Here is a 21467-nt window from a genome sequence, read left to right as displayed (position 1 = left end):
CTGCCTCCACAGATTTTCTTTGTGCCCCCAAGAAACTTTTGACCCCCTGCCCCTCCTGGTCTAATGAAGAGACAACCACCTTGCCCAACCTAAAGATCAAAAAGCCCTCCCAAACTCTGCATCTTAGTACCGGCCCTGTCCGTAATATATCATAAAACAGTTGTATGTTTTTGTTGGTTTTTATTTAAAGAGTTACGTTGCAATAAAACGTGATCAACACCAATCAGTTCCATGTGGTATTATGCAATATACTCATTAACGGTGTTAACATGAATGGATAATTTTCATAATGTATTACCAACTGTGGTTACATTTTTATTTTTAAGATAATGAACCACTCATACACCTTGACAAATTATATTTTTATAAGTGTGTTGGGAAATGGGACTGAAGATAAATCTGATATAATGGCTATAACAACCTGTTCTGGCACCATAAGCCAGTGCATTCTTTATAGTGCATACTACACATATATACACATCTATATGCTGAACTGAGATGAGACCGGAAGATTGCTGCTGTCATTACACAATAATATGGCAGCATGAAACCTATCATATGACTGTTTGAAGGCATGAGTTTGACTCTGAAACTGGTAAAGGTGAGGATGAAGTCAGGCTGAGTCAGCGTCTGATGCTACAAAGGCATAGTATGAATCCCTGATCTTAAGGTCCTGGATCCACATTGCGTTTGATTAGTCTGCTAGTGTTAACTTCTATAGGGTCAACTGGATAACTATGACAGTACAGCAGTGACTCACCTTCTTTTTTTTACTTTTTAGAAAAGTACTGGTGAAAGAGTAATAAGGAATACTTTGAATGACTTTAAAGTAATTATAAATAAAAATAGATTGATGCATTTCAAAATTTCAAATCTAAAACTAATGAGTCATTAATCACCTCAAACAACAGTCAATAAACCTTGCTGGCTTTGGTAATTAAAAAAAAAACTTGTAAAATGGCAGAAGTTACATAAGTAAGATGACTTCGTCTTCAGCTCAAGACAGCTTTAGGGGAAGACTTTTATGGCTAAGCTCTGGGATTATAGGTTTTGAACAGGGCAGCGTGTACCTCAAACACACAGGGTTCTGCTGTTAAAATCCCTTTTTTGAATTGTGCAAATCCTGCTGCAGGAGGCAAAGGGTTATCAACTGACCTGACTTCATCTTCACCTTATATTAAAATATCTTGGGAGAGGCTGACCTTTTTCATTTTTTGGGCTATGTTTAATGACTGGGATTAGCAAATAATAATAGCTGGTCCAAATGCAGCCAGTTGAAAAATAGATGGCAAAACAGTCAGCAATGAGTTTAACCCTTAATATGTTTTATGCATGCCTTCAGTGTCACATTTTTATAGGAGGAGAACATTTGGCATCTTTCTCAAAATAACTGCTTTCAACAGATCAATCTTTATTCATAAACAAATTTATTATGTGTAAAAGTATGAAGAAATTCACTGCAAACCCAAAAAAGCTGCTTCTAGCTTATAATCTCTTGAATTTGAAAATAAATTATTAAAATGTCATAATTATCTTGAATAAATGGGGATTTAAACCATAATCAACAAACCCATTTACTTAAAGTGGTGGAACATAGTGCAGAACAAAGTGCAGATATTAAGTTGCCCTAACAGGGCATTGTGTATCAAAAAGTTAAATGAAAATAAATATAATTAATGCATTAACTCCCATGGCGCTGGAGAAAACTCTGGGCAACCAGCCTTTGGAAGGAGAGGAGATCTCTGTCTCCCTCTTTACATGACTGGTATGAATGAATGAAAGAATGAATTTTCAATGGGTGGGTTTTGAATGAATGAAATAATTAATAAACACATGTTTTGTTTTTGTGTCATGCCACCTAACATAGACCCCATCCTTCCAACCTGCCACCCTGCAGCCTCACCTCCCACTTTCCATTACACCTTCATGTACCTCTAATAACACCAGGCATTGACCATAGCACTGTTGAGTGCCCAGCTGTAGCGTGGCCAACACCACTTCTTTGATCGGATGCCAATCTGGTAAAGGTTTACACATTGGTCATGCAGGTCAACACCTCCCATATGTGCATTTCAGTCTTTATACTGTAGGTGATTTCATAAAATAATGTAAATGTAAATGTAAACTCTTTTCTTGTCTGAATTTCAACTTTATAATGGAATCATAAGCTACTAGTCATAAAAAGTATTAGGATCCTTGACCGATTAGAATGAAACGCATCCAAAATGGATGAAGGGGTCTCAATATTTTGCCCCTTACAGGACATAATATCAAAAAAGTTTGAAAAAGATAAACTACAGCAATTAATCCCATGCTTTAAGTTATGTTTAGGTGGAATATTATAAACGTAAAAAGCACTAAAAAAGACCAATAACCTTGATTTATTAACCTATTAACACAGTATACCCCATTTCCCAACGATATGTACTTACAAGGTATTTGCCCACCGGCAACTATTGTTGCCGCTTGGACTTTTGACTAAGTATACAAGACACTATAGATCTCTTGTAATATTTGTTTTGTTTGGGTGTTTCTAGAGACCTTCATGATTATGTAGATTTATATATGTAAAAAAAAAAAAATACTTAGTAGAAACATGAAAATGACCTTTTATTGGGAGGGTTTGACTTTGCCATGCTTCCTGGAAGAAGGGGTAGGAAGTTGACAGCATTACGTGACAGGAAGGAAGTGAACACCATTTTTTTTTCTTGAAATCCTTAATTTGGTTGTTTTGTTGCAAGTCATTGAGATATAAAACATGGATAGCATCTAGAAAAATACTTACAAAAGGAAAATGACAACTATACACTGAGGCAACTATAGTTGCCAGTGGGCTTAAATGGGTTAATGGTTATCGTCCATGAAACATGTTTCAGCTCACTTTGATAGTTACCAGTTCACAAAAGTAAAAAAATAAGTGTTGCAATATTTCTTTCAGATTGAGGTCAGGGCTTTGTGCTGGCCACTCCAATTCCTTGACTTTGCTGTCCATTTTGCCACAACTTTGGAGGTATGCTTTGGGTCACTGTCCAATTGGAAGACTCATTTGTGACCGAGCTTTAACTTCCTGGCTGATGTATTGAGATGTTGCTTCAATATATCCACATAATTTGCCTTCCTTATGATGCATCTATTTTGTGAAGTGCACCAGTCCCTCCTACAGCAAAGCACCCCATAAAATGAGGCTGCCTCCCCCATCCTTTACGGTTGGGATGGTATTCATAGGCTTGCAAGCTTCACCCTTTCCCCTCCAAACACAACAATGGTCATTATGGCCAAAAAGAACTTTGTCCCCATGTGCACTTGCAAACTGTATTTTGGCATTTTTATGGCAGTTTTGGAGCATTTGCTTCTTCCTTGCTGATCAGCCTTTCAGGTTATGTCGATATAGGACATGTTTTACTGTGGATATAGATACTTGTCTACCTGTTTCCTACAGCAACTTCACAAGGTCCTTTGCTGATGTTCTAGGATTGATTTGCACTCTTTGCACCAAACGGCATTCATCTCTAGGAGACTCCTGAGCGGTATGATGGCTGCGTGGTACCATGGTGTATACTTGCATGCTATTGTTTGTACATATAAACGTGGTACCTTCAGGCATTTGGAAATTGTTCTCAAGTATGAGGTCTTGACTGATTTCTTGTGATTTTTCCATAATGTCAAGCAAAGAGGCCCTGTACACCGTGGAGGCCCCTCCATCATGACGTGTCACGTGACTACATTCATTATTATGCGCTACAGGACACTTGCCAATTAGCCTATGAACCGATCCGAAATCATGCGTTATTAATAGGGATGTGCACTGTATTCAAATACCAAAATCACTATTCTGTTATTCTGCACGTGTTTAGAGGTCTTAAATCCGATCTGTGTCCGACGGTAGGCCTACCTGACAAATCTACAGGTTTTGGGACAAATAGGCTATAGGGCGAGTTACGGACTGTTCGCACGATCCTTGTAAACGCACTGGACAGATGTCTTTGATCGTTGTGCCACAACTCACAGTAAAGTTTAAAAGAACTTTAATATTTATAAACGCATCTTAGAACACCTGCATTCTGTTTTACAATTCGTTGTATTAGACAATGTTAACTTCAAAAATATATATTTATTAACGCATCTTGAGACAGCTAGTGTTCTGTTTCACCACTGTTGCTTCTGATGAAGTTCAGGTTGCAAAGAGGAAACAAACAAATTTGTTTGTTTCCTCTTCCTCGAGGAATCCCCTATAAGCCTATCGCTCCCCGGGTTCCTCCGGGGGGAAGATTTTTATTAAAATATATATTTTATAAAATTATGGTCTAATTTTACATTTTGCGGTTTTAATTATTAATAGTTTAGCAACTTGGTTCTTTCAAGACCTCAATACAATATGTAAACATCTTTTTTTAAGGTGAAATTATTTCACCTTAAACATTTCATTTTGATAAACTGAGCGGAAAATGTATTGTGATACAATTATATTTAAAAACACTTTTCTTAAAAGTATCTTTCAATCCCTGAAAGTATTTCCTGTTATATCTCCATTTCGTCCAGTTGAATGTCCGTCATTGACTCATGCATTAACATTACCAGATGAACCCCTAACACCTTGAATCAAGTTGCTAAATTACTTGTTGTCAACTAGTTGTCAAAAGCATAGACAACTTGTTATATTAAAATATATTATTATAATTAAATTCCACTAATTAAAGTCTGCACATGACATCCCCGTTCAGTCGTGAGGATTACATTTATAAATTATCTTTTCGTTTAGAAATTAAATTACTTATAACAATATTAACTTTAACAAAAAAATAACTCCCGTTGTTACACGACAACGAATGACATATCAAACATATGTAACCTAATTTTGTCTTGGTTAAGGTTTGCAACCCCTTAAATAAATAATAAATATATTATTCAACTATAGCAACAGAGAAAGCATTAAAGGCATGAGATTACATGTTTACTCAAAATGCCACCTGGTGGCCAAGGTTGGTACCGCATGCATTTCTTTGAAGAGAGAGAAAACAAAAATGTTTGAAGATACATTTTAAGAGAGAAAACAATTTTCTGAAGAGAGAGAAAAAAAAACCATTTTGGAAGGTAATTTTTTTTTTTTTAAGGTAATTTGTTTTAGGGAGAGAGAACAAAAATTAAGACTTAGGCTCAGGAAGGAACTGAGACACTTTTTTTTTTCACCGTAATTTGTTTTTTCACCTTGCGTTTCCGAGCTTCCGTAGCAAACAGCTGCTTTTTCATGAAAACTGATGCAAATAGGCTTACTTTGAATTGAATTTAAAAAATGTCCGAGGAAAAAAAAGACAAGCTGCTACAAACTCATTGCAAAGTACATTTTTTATTATAAAATAATTTTGTATTTAATAATTTATTTGGCTTAGGTACAATAACAATATATATGATGACATCATGCAACTGTTTACATTTGGGGTCCTTGGCAGCAAAAATTGAAAACTGCGTGATGACATCATTTGCGTGATGACATCGCTGGCTGTCACAGGGTTGTTTTGGAGGAAGTCAAAGCAGATCACGAAACAGAAAGAGAAAAAAGCCGTCAGAGGGGCAAGAGCGGTAACAACAACCGTATCGTTATCTAATGTTCATTATTACTTCACCCATACATTAGAATAATCTATCCAGTCTTCCGCAGGCGAAAGGGGCTGAAATTTTTTTTGTTTGTTTTTGTCATCATCACCAGACTTGTAGAAGGGCACGTTAGCATTGTAGCCCTCAGGCGACACTATTAGCACAAATCCAGATTGATATTCGCCAGAACTCCTGCTGTATTAACCAGGTGAGTTATAAAGTCAAGATTTATGATTGTACATTTTAAATCCAGAATTGATTTGTAGAACTAGATGATGTATTGACTTTGGTGTTGCTCTATAATCTATCTGACGTTAGCAAACGAGCTGGTCGACAGCTCATTTATGATGCTGAAAAAGGATGTGAGAGGCTATGATGCTCTCAATTAATGTTTTCCTATTTATATGGTTAAAATCTTTTTAAAAGCATTCATTTAAACGCTCTAAAATTGTAATAAGTCTGCATTCAGGCCCTGAATGATCATATGTTTCGAGTTACCACACCTGACAGTCATGCTGGATTGTGCCAATTTACTCTTATCTTTATTTCAGTTTCATCTGATCAATGTCTTGAGCTAATAGACTATACAATTGGGAATTAAAAAAAATGCCACTAACTTAATAACAATCGGCCAGGTATAGATTTCGGGGCGCTGATTGGCTTTCACATAAAATCAGCTGATTGCACAACAAGCAGCTGTTTAAACACTCAGTTTCTGCCCGAATGTTTACAGCACACTTGAAACAGTCAGAAGTAACGTAAACGTAAACTACTTTTATGTTATGAAATGCGAGGCTGACTATAGTTCTCATTCATTAACGGAAAATGTTGTTTATCATGTGATCCGACTTTATCGAGTGTCATGGGTTCTAGATTAAATATGGAGTCCTAAAATTGTTGGCAATTGCTGTCGTGGGCAGAAAACCTAGTGAGATGCCTACAAAGACAGCGACTGTGTCTCATACTACCATACTATTACTATTTCAGCAGCATATAGTCTCTCTCTCTCTCTCTCTCTCTCTCTCTCTCTCTCCAATTCAATGGGCTTATTGGCATGAAAGTTTCAAAAACAATGTTGCCAAAGCATCATATAGAATAAATAAAATAGAATAAAAGCAAAATACATTTTGTCCAATAACTTGGACAGTATATAATATAACTATTAGTAATATATAAATAACAGCAATATATACATTATTATTATTATTATTATTATTATTTGTTTGACCACATCACATTTTGTGTGTGTTTGTCCAGATCTTTCACTGTCCCTCAGGTTGTGGCATGCTGATACATATTGAGCAGCAAGATGTGCCCTGTCCCCTTCTCCTAGGAGTATTTGTAATTTTGAGAGGTCATTTAGGTCTTTAAATTCTGAAGTTTCAGTGTTAAACTTGTTTAAGTAAACATTCCTTATTTCTCTGAATGTTTCACATTTTAGGAGGAAGTGCATTTACTGTATGTCTCGACCTCACCTGTCCAACAGTGACCACATATTCTGTTATCTTTTGGTTGCCATGATGTTTCAATTGCCAATGTGTGGTCACTGAGCCTGTATTTGGTTAGGGTCTGTCTCTGTTTTCTATCTCTGACAGTAAAGAGATATTTTGCCAACTCATACTCTCTGTTTAGGGCCAGATTACATTCTAATCGACTTTGGCTTTTAGTCTCTCTCTCTCTCTCTCTCTCTCTCTCTCTCTCTCTCTCTCTCTCTCTCTCTCTCTCTCACATACATACATACATACATACATATATAATGCAAGACCAGGACTAGTTGTCACAGTACACAGTAGTGATAATTATTATAATTATTTATTTATTTTCTCTGGGTAGGTTTATTTTTGAAAGTCAATGCGTGTAAAGCCACATACCTTAAACCTTGCTACAAAAAGAGCTATTGAAGATTTTTCACCTTTGTTGCCATGGAAATAAGATGGAATGTGGCATTAAAATGGTGAAATAGATTTCATGTGGACATTGGGGTTTGAGTGCTTCAGTCACCCCACCACCACCACCACAAAATAATATCTACACCTCTCTAAATCTGCGCCTGCGTTAAGCATCCTATTTTCGGATTTTCTGCTAAATTTGGAAAGTAAAACCATTATGAGGCACAAAACAATTTAAGAAACAACAAAAATGGAAAAGGTACGAACGAATGGTAAAACATTGTTTTGACCATGTAGCATGGTTTGTTTATGTTCGCTTGTTTATTCAAGAGCTTTAGCAAACATGTTATTGTGAAAATTTACTTTGGATGGTAACGTTCACAAAAATGATTTTAATTAAGAGGGTTTTGAACCCTGTGTTTGAAACCAACACACAAAACACGCAGCATGCAATGCAGAATACTCGGATGGCTTGGTACACTTGCCAAAATGTGCAATATACAACCAGATCACACTACGCAAAATACTTAATCCCATAACACTGTTTGATCGACTTTAACCAGGAGCAATATACATTTTCTAACGTCTCTCTTTTTTACGAAAAAAAAAAACACTTTTACACAAAATTAAATTCAAATGCACAATAGCCATTTTTAGTTCCAAAGTAATAACTGGATGCCAATCACTGAATTAAATAAACAACATGAGTTCATTGGACCGCAATGTAGCAAATTGTTGAGTAAAGTTGTAAGCTACTATACAATTCCATTTAGAATTGGTTGGCATCGTAGGTATGTGCAGCAATTTGTGTCTTCTTTCAGTCACATACAAAAACAATTCTGTCTTGGTATGCAGTTCACCCTAGGTTATAAGACATACTGTCATGAAAAATCATGAAGACGCTTAAAGATTGTAGCCATCATACTGAATTTATTTGTGCCTGCCTGCTTTTAAGGTTGAAATCAGGTAGGATGTTTTATGTGGCGAACCAGGATACAGTAAATGTTGAAGACTTTTGTGATATTTTAACTGAATATGCTCCAATTCAGTCTCATAACTCACTGCTGTTTTCGAGTGTCTTGATTCCTATCTTGCCACAGGCTTACTTCAGTTTATTAGTGATTGCCGCCATTCTTGATGGTTGCATAATATATGTTGAAACAATGTGAGGTACTGCATTTGTTGAGGAAAAAGTAAAAGCAAGTGTTCCAGGTTGGTGAATTTCAGTTATGATATTCATCTGATCTGAGTATTGTGTGGAGGGGCTCTTCAGCTCACTTGTGAAGCTCTCTTTAGCTGTGGATCCTCAAGTATGTTACTAGCAGAAAGGAACATGCTGTTCTGGAAATGCAATGCTAGATTTGAAATACTTACTAATTCTTTATTATACTTTTTATTCACATTTTAGAATAATACTAAGGTCATCAAAACTATGGAATTACATAAATGGAACTATTGGAATTATGTTGTGACTAAACAAAATCCAAAATAAATAAAAACTGTGTTATATTTTAGCATTTTCAAAGTAGTCACCCTTTTGCCTAGAATTTGCAGACATGTACTCTTGACACTTCTTGAGGAATCACCCTGGGATGCTTTTTAAACAGTACTGAAGGCGTTCCCATCTATGTTGGGCACTTATTGGCTGCTTTTCTTTATTATTTGGTCCAAGTCATCCATTTCACTAACCCTTTTTTTTATTTTTTTTATTATATTTTAGTTTTATAATGAAATAAATTAATATGGTTGCACAATTATATTTTGTCTATAAAACTAATTTCAAACGTTTAGGCATATGCCTTCAGATCAAAGGATTTATAAGATCATGATAAACATTTCAGTCAAGTGTTTCAAAAGTTTTGACCGGTAGTGTATCATGGTGTTCTTTGAAGTACATTGTAGGGCTGGGTATCAATACAGATTTCCTGATTTGATTAGATAACGATTCACAAGCTGTCAATTTGATTCCAATTTCGATACGATTTGATTAGATTTTGATTTATTTAGGTATATTTTAGTTATAATTTCCATTTTTTCTAGCATTCTCTCAGCTAATGTTGTATATTGCAGGGATCCTTATAACTTTGTTCATTATGAAAATATGAATTTTATACTTAACAACAGGGCTCGAACTATGCAGATAATTTGCTATTTTTTTAACAGACACCATAATCAACACAACTGAACTGAAGTAAACTTTAAATGAAATGTAAAATATTGATCTCAGGATTTTAAGAATCACTGTCGGGATTGTTCGAATGAAGATCCTGATTAATCGGAAAAACTATATTTTTACCCAGCCGTAGTAGTTTGTTATATGCTATATAAAAGTACCATGATGGTTACCATCTAATACTATCCATACGATGATACCACTACAGTAATTGTTTTGAAGGTGAAGCTAGATTTAAATTAAAGCCTTTTTAAAAATAAAAAAAAATCAAGATATATAAGCTACCTTTAAAAGCTGGTAAGCATTTATTTTGTCCTCCCCCAAAAGTTACATTTGGATCCCAATGTTCTTCTCAGATTCTCAAGGCTAAATCAAGGCAGAAGAAGCATATCCTAAAGCAAACCTAATCCCCAAGCCAACAGACAGAGGCTTCACTGCTAAATGAAAGGCTAATTGCATAATCCACCCTACAATTGATTTTATCTGCCTGATTTTAGCCTATTAGTTGCTGTTACATAACATATGGAAACGAGTAGCTAAAAGGTGTACTAATGGATATGTAGTGTATAGCCCAGTGTTCAGATGGTCTCTATTTAAAACCACTTTAACTGCTTGCACCTATGATCATACTATAGGACAAATAACCAATAGCAACCCCCAGTGAGTAGAAAGCAGCAGTGATCTTTGCACTCCGAGGTAGTGAGGGTTCATGTTATCTGAACATTATGTCTTATTGTTTACCTATGAGCAGTTTCTTTAGACATTGTTTGAATGTTTACATCAGGGTTCTGTTGCCAGCCTAAATATATTGTTTTGTACCCTCTTGTTAAGTCTTCAGACTGATAGATTGTACACACAGTCACGTGAACTTACTTTCCGCATTGTCTGACAATTCTTCAAGAGTAAATCCGTAACTTCAGTCCTCTTATAATTTTGTATATAGCTGTCTTTCAGCTGTTGTATTACCAAAGCTTAGGTGCCCAAAATAAGGCTTCAAAGTTCTCAGAATTGTAGATAAAAACACAATGCTTGCATAGAATGTGTGTTTGATTTGCTCACCCTCAACATGTAAAGAGTCTTATCAACTTATGAACAAAGCCATTTTTTAGATTAATCATTGGAAAAAAAAAAAAAAAAACATTCAGCCATATGAAAATATGCCATGATTAAGTTGTGATGTCATAATGTTTGGCAAGGTGGTACATGTCAATACCAGGTTTTTTTTTTTGCCATGATTGTCTTCATGAAGAACTTGCCATTCTCCATTTCATATTTCTGTCATTACATTACAGAAGTATTAGTTACCACACCATACTTTGCCTTTCAGTGTTGTGTCATCGCCCAATAATATAGCTCCATAAATATAGCAATATAGCTCCATAAAGTGCTGGGACCGCCCAGCAATTTTCAGTTTTGATAGTTTGCAACCCATTTTACTTTCATGATGTGATGTATTACAGAGTAAACTGGATAAGACTTGATTTTATCAATTGGGAATTGATTGGAGCTTGAATTGATTGGTCTCTCTGCTGGTGGCATAACAGGAGATTAGTGTTGGGTTCGAGTCCACCTTAGTCGAGTCTGCATCAAGTCCGAGTCCAAAATGGGCCGAGTCCAACTCAAGACCGTGTCCATCGAATAATACCTGCTTTGAATGCTGTGAAAATAGTAAATCAATAATAATTATTGTCTTTCTGTTTAGAGTTGCTGTCTGCTTTAGCAATATAGATTTAGTTTTTGACTACTTAAAAAATTGCACAGTTAATTCATCAAGCTATTATGGACCGTTTCAAGCTGACAACACTGCGTGGACCACAAGAGACTACAGAAGCCTACGTGTGTGGATACATTATGCCTAAAAAGACTTAATAGACCATGAGTACAACTATTTTTCGGAATTTTTATTTACCACGATGAAACCGCAATGCGAGAACCTTCTTGGTTGCACAAATGGCATGTGCAATTTTTCCAATTGTCAGGTCCCGTGCCATGCAAAACTGCCTTGTTTTTAGTACATTGGCTACATACCTGTCTTTATGTTTTCGTTGTGCCAGCCACCTCTGTAATGGATGTTAAATAGTAGTCTCCATAGTACGAGTAAAAATGCATCCAAGTCTGTGACAAGTCCATGACAAGTCCATTAAAGTTGGACTCGTGACTCAGACTTAAGTACCATGACTCGAGTACCCTAACTCTACAGGAGAGGTTAAGAAATCTGAGAACTTGGTGATGTCATCTGGGAAGGAAAGTCTTTTCAGAGGTGGAGCAATTATTCCATTGTGATGAAAGAGTATGCAGACAAATAATATTTCTTTTTGAAATAATGTTGTAACAGGGTTAAAATGGGAAACGAGGAGGCGGGAACCGGCTGAACAGTAATATTTAATGAAACAAAAAGACACAAACATAAACACACACACGGCAGCTGCTTGTGGCTCTCTCTCGAACTGCCACATCCCGCTGCACTCATCTCTCTCCTCGGGTGATTAGCACGATTGGGGCCCGGCCCTGCCCTCCTCCTCGTCACAAATGTGGACTGATGAAACGTTAACAAAAACACATGTGTATTAAGAATAGATTTGCCAACTGTCCTATATTAGCTGGGACGTCTTGTATTTTGGCCGAAATTAAAATGTCCTGACCATGTTTAAGTGCTCGAAATGCTCAAATGTCCCGTTTGATTAAGAATGTAAAAAGGGTCAGTGCTGTCAGCGTAATTTCCTTCCAGAGTATTAAGTAATGATCCATCCCCTATGTTCTCTCTCTTTCAATTTCCAGACATAGGTATACCCATTCATTTTAGCAGAGGGCCCTTCATTGATTAAAAAGCTTTTCGTGAACAATATGTTCCAGCCATTCTCTAAAAAATGGAAGTCTGTATGTTAAACAGAAGGCGTGCACATGTCGTCTGTGAGTGTGTGTTCCTTGTGACTTTGGTAGTAAGCGTGCACATGACCAATTTGAGGGTGCAAGCAGAATCATGGGTTTTTTCATCCAAACAAAAAGGGCTTTTATAACACCCTGTAGAGTGTGCAATTGAAATGAAATGTGCAATTGTGGGTTTAGCATATAGTAATTTCATGAATTTGTGCCCTGTGTCCCTGCCCTTAAATTAGGCCTATTTGAGTACAGGCAGTCTGTTTTCACTTCTTTTTCATTCAGATGAGCGGTGCTGTTAAAATACTTGCTTCATGCTATGCTTTCTCCTCCCACAGCTGTGACACGATGACATCAAGGAAGAAAGTTCTACTCAAGGTGATCATCCTTGGAGACTCTGGGTGAGTTTCCACATTTCAACATTAGAAATAGGGCTAGATAAAGAGCATTTTGTTTAATAGATCAATACCTCCTCCTCTATTTTACCTCAATGGTTGTCATTTAAGCCTTAATTTGTTATTTGGAAATATATTAAATCTGAGTGATAACATGTATTGATCAACATGTCCAAAGAGGCACAAATGTATGGTAAATTAAAGTGGCAAAAACTACACTAATCTACATACATTGCATTCATGTCATGTTGGAAATACCATAACTTCAACTTTGAGAGTGTACTCAGAAATGATTAATTTCTATACCAACATTCATAATCCCAAAATAATCTCTGATATTTTATGTCTGTCTGATTTTTAAATAAAAATGTTTTAATTGGTTGGGAACTCAAATTAGGATAATTTCGACCTGCCATGAACGCAGCAAGTCTACACCAATCAAAATAAGCACTCTTATTGATGGAACATAAATGAAAACATGGTTATTAAAGTCACTTTTTAAGTAAATACATAAATAAATAATGTTATCAGTGTTATTGATTTTACACTATTAATTGAAATAAACATTTTGAACAAGCTGATTGGGTAAGTAAAATGAAACCGTATTAATTGGAGTTTAGCCCAGGGAGTCATGCAACACAGTCATTTAGATGTAAATTATGGTTAATAAAAGTGTGAACAGTGCTAGAAATTCCACTTGCACTCTATTACACTTTACTAATGCACAGTTTGACTAACAATATAAGCATATACTGTATCTTTAGACAATTTACTATTATTATATGTTTGAAACACATATAAAAGCCATTTCATGTCAACCACCCAAATACAAATCGACAAAATATTCAGTTTGTAGTCATATGTTTACTCTCATTTTATTATGAGCTTTCCAGATTGGAACTCAGCAGGGTGAAAATGGGAGATTTTGTGGGTGGGAGAGAAATGCTCAAGAAAATAGATTTGACTTTTTATTTCACTATATCCACAACACAGCCATCTCCTTGGCTTCTACGTGAAGTGTGGATTTGCATCAGTGATTACCAGTTTGGTTGGTATCATTATTCTTTGTTTGTCTCAACAGGGTTGGAAAGACATCTCTGATGAACCAGTATGTGAATAAAAAGTTCAGTAATCAGTACAAAGCCACTATAGGAGCAGATTTTCTGACAAAAGAAGTGATGGTTGATGACCGACTCGTCACAATGCAGGTAAAGAGGGTATTTTACAGACAAATGTTTACTGAAAAGCATATGATGTTTTGAAAATGAAAGCATCTAAAACATTTCTTTTTTTTTTTTATTTCCTGCATGCCAGTGTGTTTTTGGAAAATACGCACCTTACCTGACATTTCATTCAACTGAGTTTCGGCTTTAGGGGGTCATATTATGAGGAATAAAATTGTGCTTGATCCTTTAAAACTGAAGAGTTCATTGTGGGAATAAAACATGCATAACTTTCAAAACTTCTTCCCCAGTCCAAAAAGAAACTAAGCTGGGAAAAACAGCTTGTTCTGAAAATTTTGGGTTTTCAGGCTGTGCGTAGCACCTGCTACTCTGCATATACATCTGAAGGAACACAACAAATGTTAGCTAGTGGCTAAAGTATATTTTTTTAAACAAGGACCCTGATAATTTCAGTAGAAAAGGGTGTCACACAAGGCTTTGAGCACACAAATTATTATTATTATTATTATTATTATTATTATTTTCGGAAAATGTAACGGACCAGGATATGATGTCACACTACTCAATTTCCAGCAACAATAAAAACACACAGCTTTGAAATTTGTATCCATTGAATTGAACCAAGAGGTCAGTGTTTGACATTTTGATCTTCTATTGGTTACACGTCCTCTCGTCATCCAGAGTCGCAGTTCAGAGTTCACCAAGCTTAAACTTCTGTATGCAGCATTGTTTGAAATTTCTTCACATGAGCTTGTGTTTCCGGTCTCCCAATTTCGGATGCGTTTGAATTGGAATGAATGGAGTGCAATGTGTAGTGTGACCACTCCTTAATTGTAACTGTTTGCGCAGCACATTTTAGCTTGGATTGTTTTATTAAAATGCCATGATGTAATGCAGGCTTTCCAAAGATCCTGTAGTGGACCTGATGCGACACATGCGACAGGGGCATTTCTAAAGGGTGCTGCTGCAGCCAAAAATGGAACGTCTATTTTTAAGGGTCATAAAAAGTGTGGGCATTAAAAATGTCTGATGTGCCTCCTTTAAAAAAAGGAGGCATATCAATGTAATGTAATGCTGTTAATGTAAAAACAGAATTAATTAATAAACACATTGTTTTGTTGTTATATACAGATATGGGACACAGCAGGTCAAGAGAGGTTCCAGTCTTTGGGCGTGGCATTTTACCGCGGTGCAGACTGTTGTGTGCTTGTGTTCGATGTCACTGCCCCCAACACTTTCAAAACACTGGACAGCTGGAGGGACGAGTTCTTGATCCAGGCCAGCCCACGTGACCCAGAGAACTTCCCCTTTGTGGTGCTGGGAAACAAAATTGACCTAGAGAATAGGCAGGTGTGTGAAGTGCCATTCCTGTAGGCGAATGAGTTTGTAAGGTGTATTTACACTCACTAACCACTTTATAAGGCACACCTTTACACTTACTTATTAATGCGATTATAATCATGTGGCAGCATTGCATTGCATAAAATCATTCAGATATGGGTCAGGACCTTCAGTTAATGTTCACATCAACCATCAGAATGGGGAATAATGTGATCTCAGTGATTTCGTCCGTGGTGTGATATTTGGTGCCAGAGTGGCTGGTTTGAGTATTTCTGTAACTGCTGATCTCCAGGGATTTTCACACACAACAATGTCTAGAGTCTACAAAAACAAAATCCACAAACATCCAGTGAGCGGCTGTTCTTCTGACAGAAATGCCTTGTTGATGAGAGAGGTCAACGGAGAATGACCAGACTGGTTCAAGCTGACAGAAATGCTATGGTAACTCAGATTAGATTTGATTTGATTTAGATTAAATTAGATTTGCACTACGTATGTGTAAGTGTGTATGTATGAAGGTGTGTGTCTGTGTGTATGTACGTATGTGTATAATATTTTTTTTTATTATTATCTATGTCTTGCTGCTGTTTTTGTATTGTTTTTTGTATTGTTGTGCACTGGACGCTCTTGTTACCAAGACATATTCCTTGTATGTGTAAGCACACTTGGCAATAAAGCTGATTCTGATTAAAGTGTACAGTTGTAGTGAGCAGAATAACATCTCAGAATGTCCAACATGTCAAACCTTGAGGCAAATGGGCTATAAAAGTAGAAGATCATGTCTGGTTCCACTTCTGCCAGCCAAGAACCAAAAATCATGCCATGGTCGAAATCACTGAAATCCAAATTTTTCCCCATTCTGATGGTTTATGTGAACATTAACTGAAGGTCCTGACCCATATCTGAATGATTTTATGCATTGAACTGCTGCCACACAATTGGCTGAATAGATAAACGCATGAATAGGTAGATGTACAGGTGTATTTAATAAAGAGGACGGTGAGTGTATATTAAAGATTTATTGTCATTCAGGTTGTTACAGAGTGTCATTCAAGAGAAATGGTACTTTATCCATTGGAGTCACATATATAACCAGGTGTAGTAACTGAATTTTACAAGACAAGATTGTTTTGTACATATAGATGTGAGAATAGAATATTTAAAAATCATTTTACATTCTAATAGGCCATTCATAGGCTGAGGGAGCTAATGTAGGATCACCGATACCCTATCTTTCACAACAGTCAAACATGTCCATCTACCGTGATTTTACATGGAAAAACTATTTCATAATGTTGCCACCTTAACAATACAAACTAGTTCATTTAAAACACATTCATGTACTAATAGTGGCCACAACCCTTTTCACTGCTTTTGTAGCTCTGTAGCTTCAACACGTTTTTATTACAGATTTCTTTCCACATATTCTCACCCTCAGGTAGCAACCAAGCGAGCACAGGCTTGGTGTCAGAGTAAGAACAGCATCCCATACTTTGAGACCAGTGCAAAAGAGGCCATCAACGTTGAGCAGGCTTTCCAGACCATTGCACGAAATGCACTCAAACAGGTACATGCACTTTATCCTAATATAAATATCCTCTAAAATATATTTTTAAGTAAGTTTTATATAACTGATGTTAACGGATGATAACTGTGCTCATTCTTTTTATTTTTATTTTTTATTTTTTTTAAGGAAACCGAAGTGGAGTTATACAATGAGTTTCCTGAGCCAATTAAACTAGACCGGAATGATCGAGCCAAGCCATCAGCAGAGTCTTGTAGCTGCTGAGGACCTCCAGGGGGGGCACTACTATTCACCTTCAGCCTCTCTGGCCTTGTCTCTGCCTCACTCACTTTCTCCCTTTCTCTCTTTTTGTCTCTCACCCAGTCTGTCTCATTTTCTTTCCTCACCCTTTACTCTATTATCACTGGCCTTTGTCGAAGAGCAGACATCCTCTTCATGATCCTACACAGTTTTCAATCACAGTCATAGACACATCACACACCCACAAATGTTGAGTCTAAAACGTATGCCCAAAGTAAATAAGAAACAAAGAAAGATTGTGTTTCGTATACAATCCCAACATCTCTTTCTGGTTCAGTGAAAGCATTTCACCCATGTACAAGTCGTACTGAAACTTTTCACAATACTTGAATGAGTTTTTATATCATCCAGTTCCACAGTTTAATTGGAATATGTGTAATGTGAACGCTGAAAGATTGGGGTGTGTATCAGAGTATTAAAGCTGTATGTTGGTACCAACAACTACCCACCGTTTTCAACTGCTTCATCATTTTGCTTGAAATAAACTGGTGGTCTGGCATAATGCATGCCACATGCTCCATTTGCATCTCTGTCATTAACACAAAATGCTCCTCCTTTTGCAACAATTAACCATCATTCTAGATTTGTCTCAAATCACTGGAGTCTAACACTGCCCCCAACTATTACATCTGAGGACTGCCGGACAGCCAGTTAATCCATTGTACATCTGGTTTTTGTCCTGCTGTTAATCAAAAAGGGGAGCGGGGAGCGGGGGGGTGTGATAGGGGATGGGGAATGTAGATATTCTTTAAATATGAAAAATCTCTCACTACAAATCGTACTATTATGATATTAAATATGTCTATATTGTCTTTTTCTTTAATCATCATGTCAGCATGACTGTATCACCGCGAGTCTGCCATGAACAAGTAGTGACATAGGCCAGTGTTTCCCAACCCTGTTACTGGAGGCCGTTTTGGATATCTCCCTAATCAAACACACCCGATTCAACTCATCAGCCCATTAGTGGAGACTCCCAAGACCTGAATGGGGTGTGTCAGAAAAGGGAGATATACTAAATGTGCAGTATTGGGGGGGCCTCCAGGTACGGTTAGGAACCACTGGGGTAGGCCACCTCTTGTCTGTCTCTTTTATTTTTATGTTGTCCTAACTCTACCAGTAATAGTAGAGAAGTTAAGTGCTTGGTATCACTCAGATCTTTTCCTGTCTGTTTGTTCTTTATTATTATTATTATTGTAATAATTATTATCTGCATTGCATATAATATATATATATATATATATATATACACAACTAGACAATAATGGAGGAAAACTGAATTTTGACATTTAATGAAACAAAATCCACATCATAAACATTGTTCCAGATAAATGTATTTCAAAGTAATAATGGAAATAAAATTAAGTTGTTGAATACATCTGTTGTACACTGCATGTTTGCTTTGGATCTTCAGACTAACATTTATTCAATGCTTATGTGTTATCAACTGGAATAATTTTAAATGAATCATGTATCAAACGTATCCACGAATTGTGAACATTTATTTGCATCATATATCATGAAAGGAAGGAAAAATAACAAATGCACATACTTAACACTTCGAAAACGAGTGCAGAAATGTTTTAGCCAACACTGTTAGTCATGTCAAAGTTTAGTCTAGATTTGACTTAGTCTGGATGAAGATGACTCTTCATCCATTGGGTGTGTCGTCTTATACTAGTTACTGGTCACCGGCTCTGATCATTACATATCTCTTTGCTTGAAGAGAAAGCTCATTCCAGTATGTGTGAATGGACACTGGCACACCACTGTAATGTTTCTCTCTTTATTATAAATTCTTGGTTTCTTGCTGGAACTTGTTTCTAGCAGCCATTGCTGGAGAGGCCCAGAGGGTTTTGTTTGCTTCTCAAATACAAGCTTTTCTTCTGGTGCTTTAGATGCAGCATCTTCATCAGGATCCTTCCTCTTAGTGGGTGAGGTGGTCTTCAGCCAGCTCATCATTTTACTACTGGCTGAAGGATGACAAGACTGGACAGGTGCAAAATGTAGGAGGCTAGCATTTAGTCTATTAAGGTATGATCCATATTAATGCTTTTATAAAGAGTTGTGACAATGCTAAAGTGTTTGGGAACATAACATCTATAAAAACTAGTAACGTTCATTAAGGTTGTTAGTTTAGAAATCTAGCACACCCTTTCCATCCTTATCACTAAGAACTACTGAGCAAAATATTATAAATACAAACTAAACGGGTATAAGACATGCCAATACTTATAGGAATATTCTGGATCCAATTCAATTTAAGTTACCCTACAAATATTGGCCCCATTAACTTGCATTGCAAATGCCTTACTGTAACCGAGTCAAAATTATTTTTTGTGGTCATCAACATTATGTCACAAATACTGTCGATTGAGCCGAACTTGTATTGGAACCAAAATATTCCTTTAAGCTCCAGCATCCACTACGGCTTGTATTAATTACTGATCCAAACCAATGTTTCTTCACCTTTTTAACTGTGGGGACTACAGACTGTAGACACTCTGGAAAATTATTACATGAATTTTTGACCAATGACGACACTGGGTGAAAAGTCAGGGAGGACTTTGGATGAATCAACTTCAAGGATTCTCATGATTTCACTTTTTCAAAGTCCTACCACTGTCTAACCTCATCCTCTCCATCCAGTATAGCAGGCATCCGGTTACAAAACAACACAGTGATTCAAACAAACAAGCACAACAGACTTTGCTAACTGTATGAAACTGGCATTGTAACATGAAAATTCAATGATTCATCATATTAATGTACTGAACCTGCCGTGGATGCTTTGAATGTTTGGTGAGGTATCTACAGTAACGGCTGTATGTGTACAGTACTTCTCCTCCACAATACAACCTACTGTATATTTTATATATACTATTTTTATTGTAAACTGTGTATCCTATATTGTGTGTATGGTATATTGTACATTGTACATTTATTATTTGTATATTGTATAATTAGTGTATATTAGATATGTAAATGATGTTGTGTAAATCTGATGTTTATTGTAAATTGGTATATCTCTCATCACTGTCATGACCGCTATGTTGTTCGGATCTTGTGTATATGGTTGAGTTACAATAAAGTGATTTTATTTTATTTTATACCATCCTGTCCAGTCACTGTCTTCTTGATCTTTCTGAAGGGAGATATTGAGGAATGAACAAAAGAAACTGATAAGTAAGACTGGCAAGGGTGAACAATGCGGTTCCATCTTAAGACAACAAAAAAATCATCACTTGGACAACCTCTCCTTGGTCCAGACTTTGCTCACTTTTGCGCAACTTTCCTTCTTGGCTTTGTGGGAAGTAAATGAAGAAAGGCTGTTTCTCCTTATTGAGTCATCGGCATTCGTAGAAGCCATCAGCTAGATCAACACAGTGCTGGCCTTTCAGAAGAGGATCCAGTCAGACAGACACATTTAAACATTGTTTGGGATTGGCAATCATATTTACTAAAAGGTGTGACTCTCAGACCTCGTTTACACCTGGTATTGAAGGGAAAGTACACCCAAAAATTCTCACATAATTTACTTACCCCCATGCCATTCCAAATGTGTATTACTTCCTTTCTTCTGGTGAACACAAATAAAAAAAAAGAATTTTTGTTTATTTTTTAAATACTGTATCTCAGCTCTGTTGGTCCATTCAATACAAGTGAATGGTGACCAAAATTTTGAGCCTCCAAAAATCCATATAAAAGTATTGCATAAGATTCCAGTGTTTTAATCGATATCTTCAGAAGCGATATGAGTGTGTGGGTGAATATGAGTATCAATATTTAAGTCCTTTTTATTATAAATCTACTCTTTCACATTTTGAAAGTGAAAGTGGAGATTTATGGTACCCACATCTTTCATATAGCTTCTGAGGATATGAATTTAACCACTGGAGTCTTATGATTATATTTATGTGGACATTTAGGTGGTTTTTGGAGCTTCAAAGGTTTGGTCACCATTCACTTGCATTGCGAGGACCAACAGAGCTGAGATATTCTTCTAAAAACCTTTGTGTTCTGCAGAAGAAAGAAAGTCAGACACATCTGGGATGGCATGAGGGTGAGTAAACGATTAGAGAATTTAATTTTTTGAGTAAACTATACCTTTTAAGATGTGTTTCGGGTGATCCGATCACAAGGGATCAGCCCTAAATACAGAAAAAAATAAAAACCACATATAAAGGGAGA

The 21467-nt window shown here is 36.5% G+C and overlaps 1 protein-coding gene across 1 annotated transcript; it reads left to right on the top strand.

Annotated features, from left to right (window-relative positions):
* The first annotated feature begins 5496 nt into the window (after positions 1 to 5496).
* Positions 5497 to 17984, top strand: LOC127632565 (ras-related protein rab7-like). The gene is made up of 7 exons (XM_052111213.1): positions 5497 to 5577; positions 5705 to 5800; positions 12870 to 12932; positions 14008 to 14134; positions 15242 to 15460; positions 16890 to 17018; positions 17145 to 17984. The coding sequence occupies exons 3-7, from the start codon at positions 12880 to 12882 to the stop codon at positions 17238 to 17240; spliced, it is 624 nt and encodes a 207-aa protein (XP_051967173.1). The 5' UTR covers positions 5497 to 5577; positions 5705 to 5800; positions 12870 to 12879; the 3' UTR covers positions 17241 to 17984.
* Positions 17985 to 21467: the final 3483 nt, after the last annotated feature.

The sequence above is a fragment of the Xyrauchen texanus genome, chromosome 39 (assembly GCF_025860055.1).
Source record: "Xyrauchen texanus isolate HMW12.3.18 chromosome 39, RBS_HiC_50CHRs, whole genome shotgun sequence".
In the NCBI taxonomy this organism is placed as follows: Eukaryota; Metazoa; Chordata; class Actinopteri; order Cypriniformes; family Catostomidae; genus Xyrauchen; species Xyrauchen texanus.
This window is presented reverse-complemented; position numbering and strand designations above follow the sequence as displayed.

Bases quoted from the DNA above. Each gene is read 5' to 3' on its own strand.
- LOC127632565 (XM_052111213.1), top strand. From the start codon at position 12,880: ATGACATCAAGGAAGAAAGTTCTACTCAAGGTGATCATCCTTGGAGAC. The intron at 12,933-14,007 runs GTGAGTTTCCAC...TTGTCTCAACAG, and splicing joins ATCATCCTTGGAGACTCTGG to GGTTGGAAAGACATCTCTGA. The intron at 15,461-16,889 runs GTGTGTGAAGTG...TCTCACCCTCAG, and splicing joins TTGACCTAGAGAATAGGCAG to GTAGCAACCAAGCGAGCACA.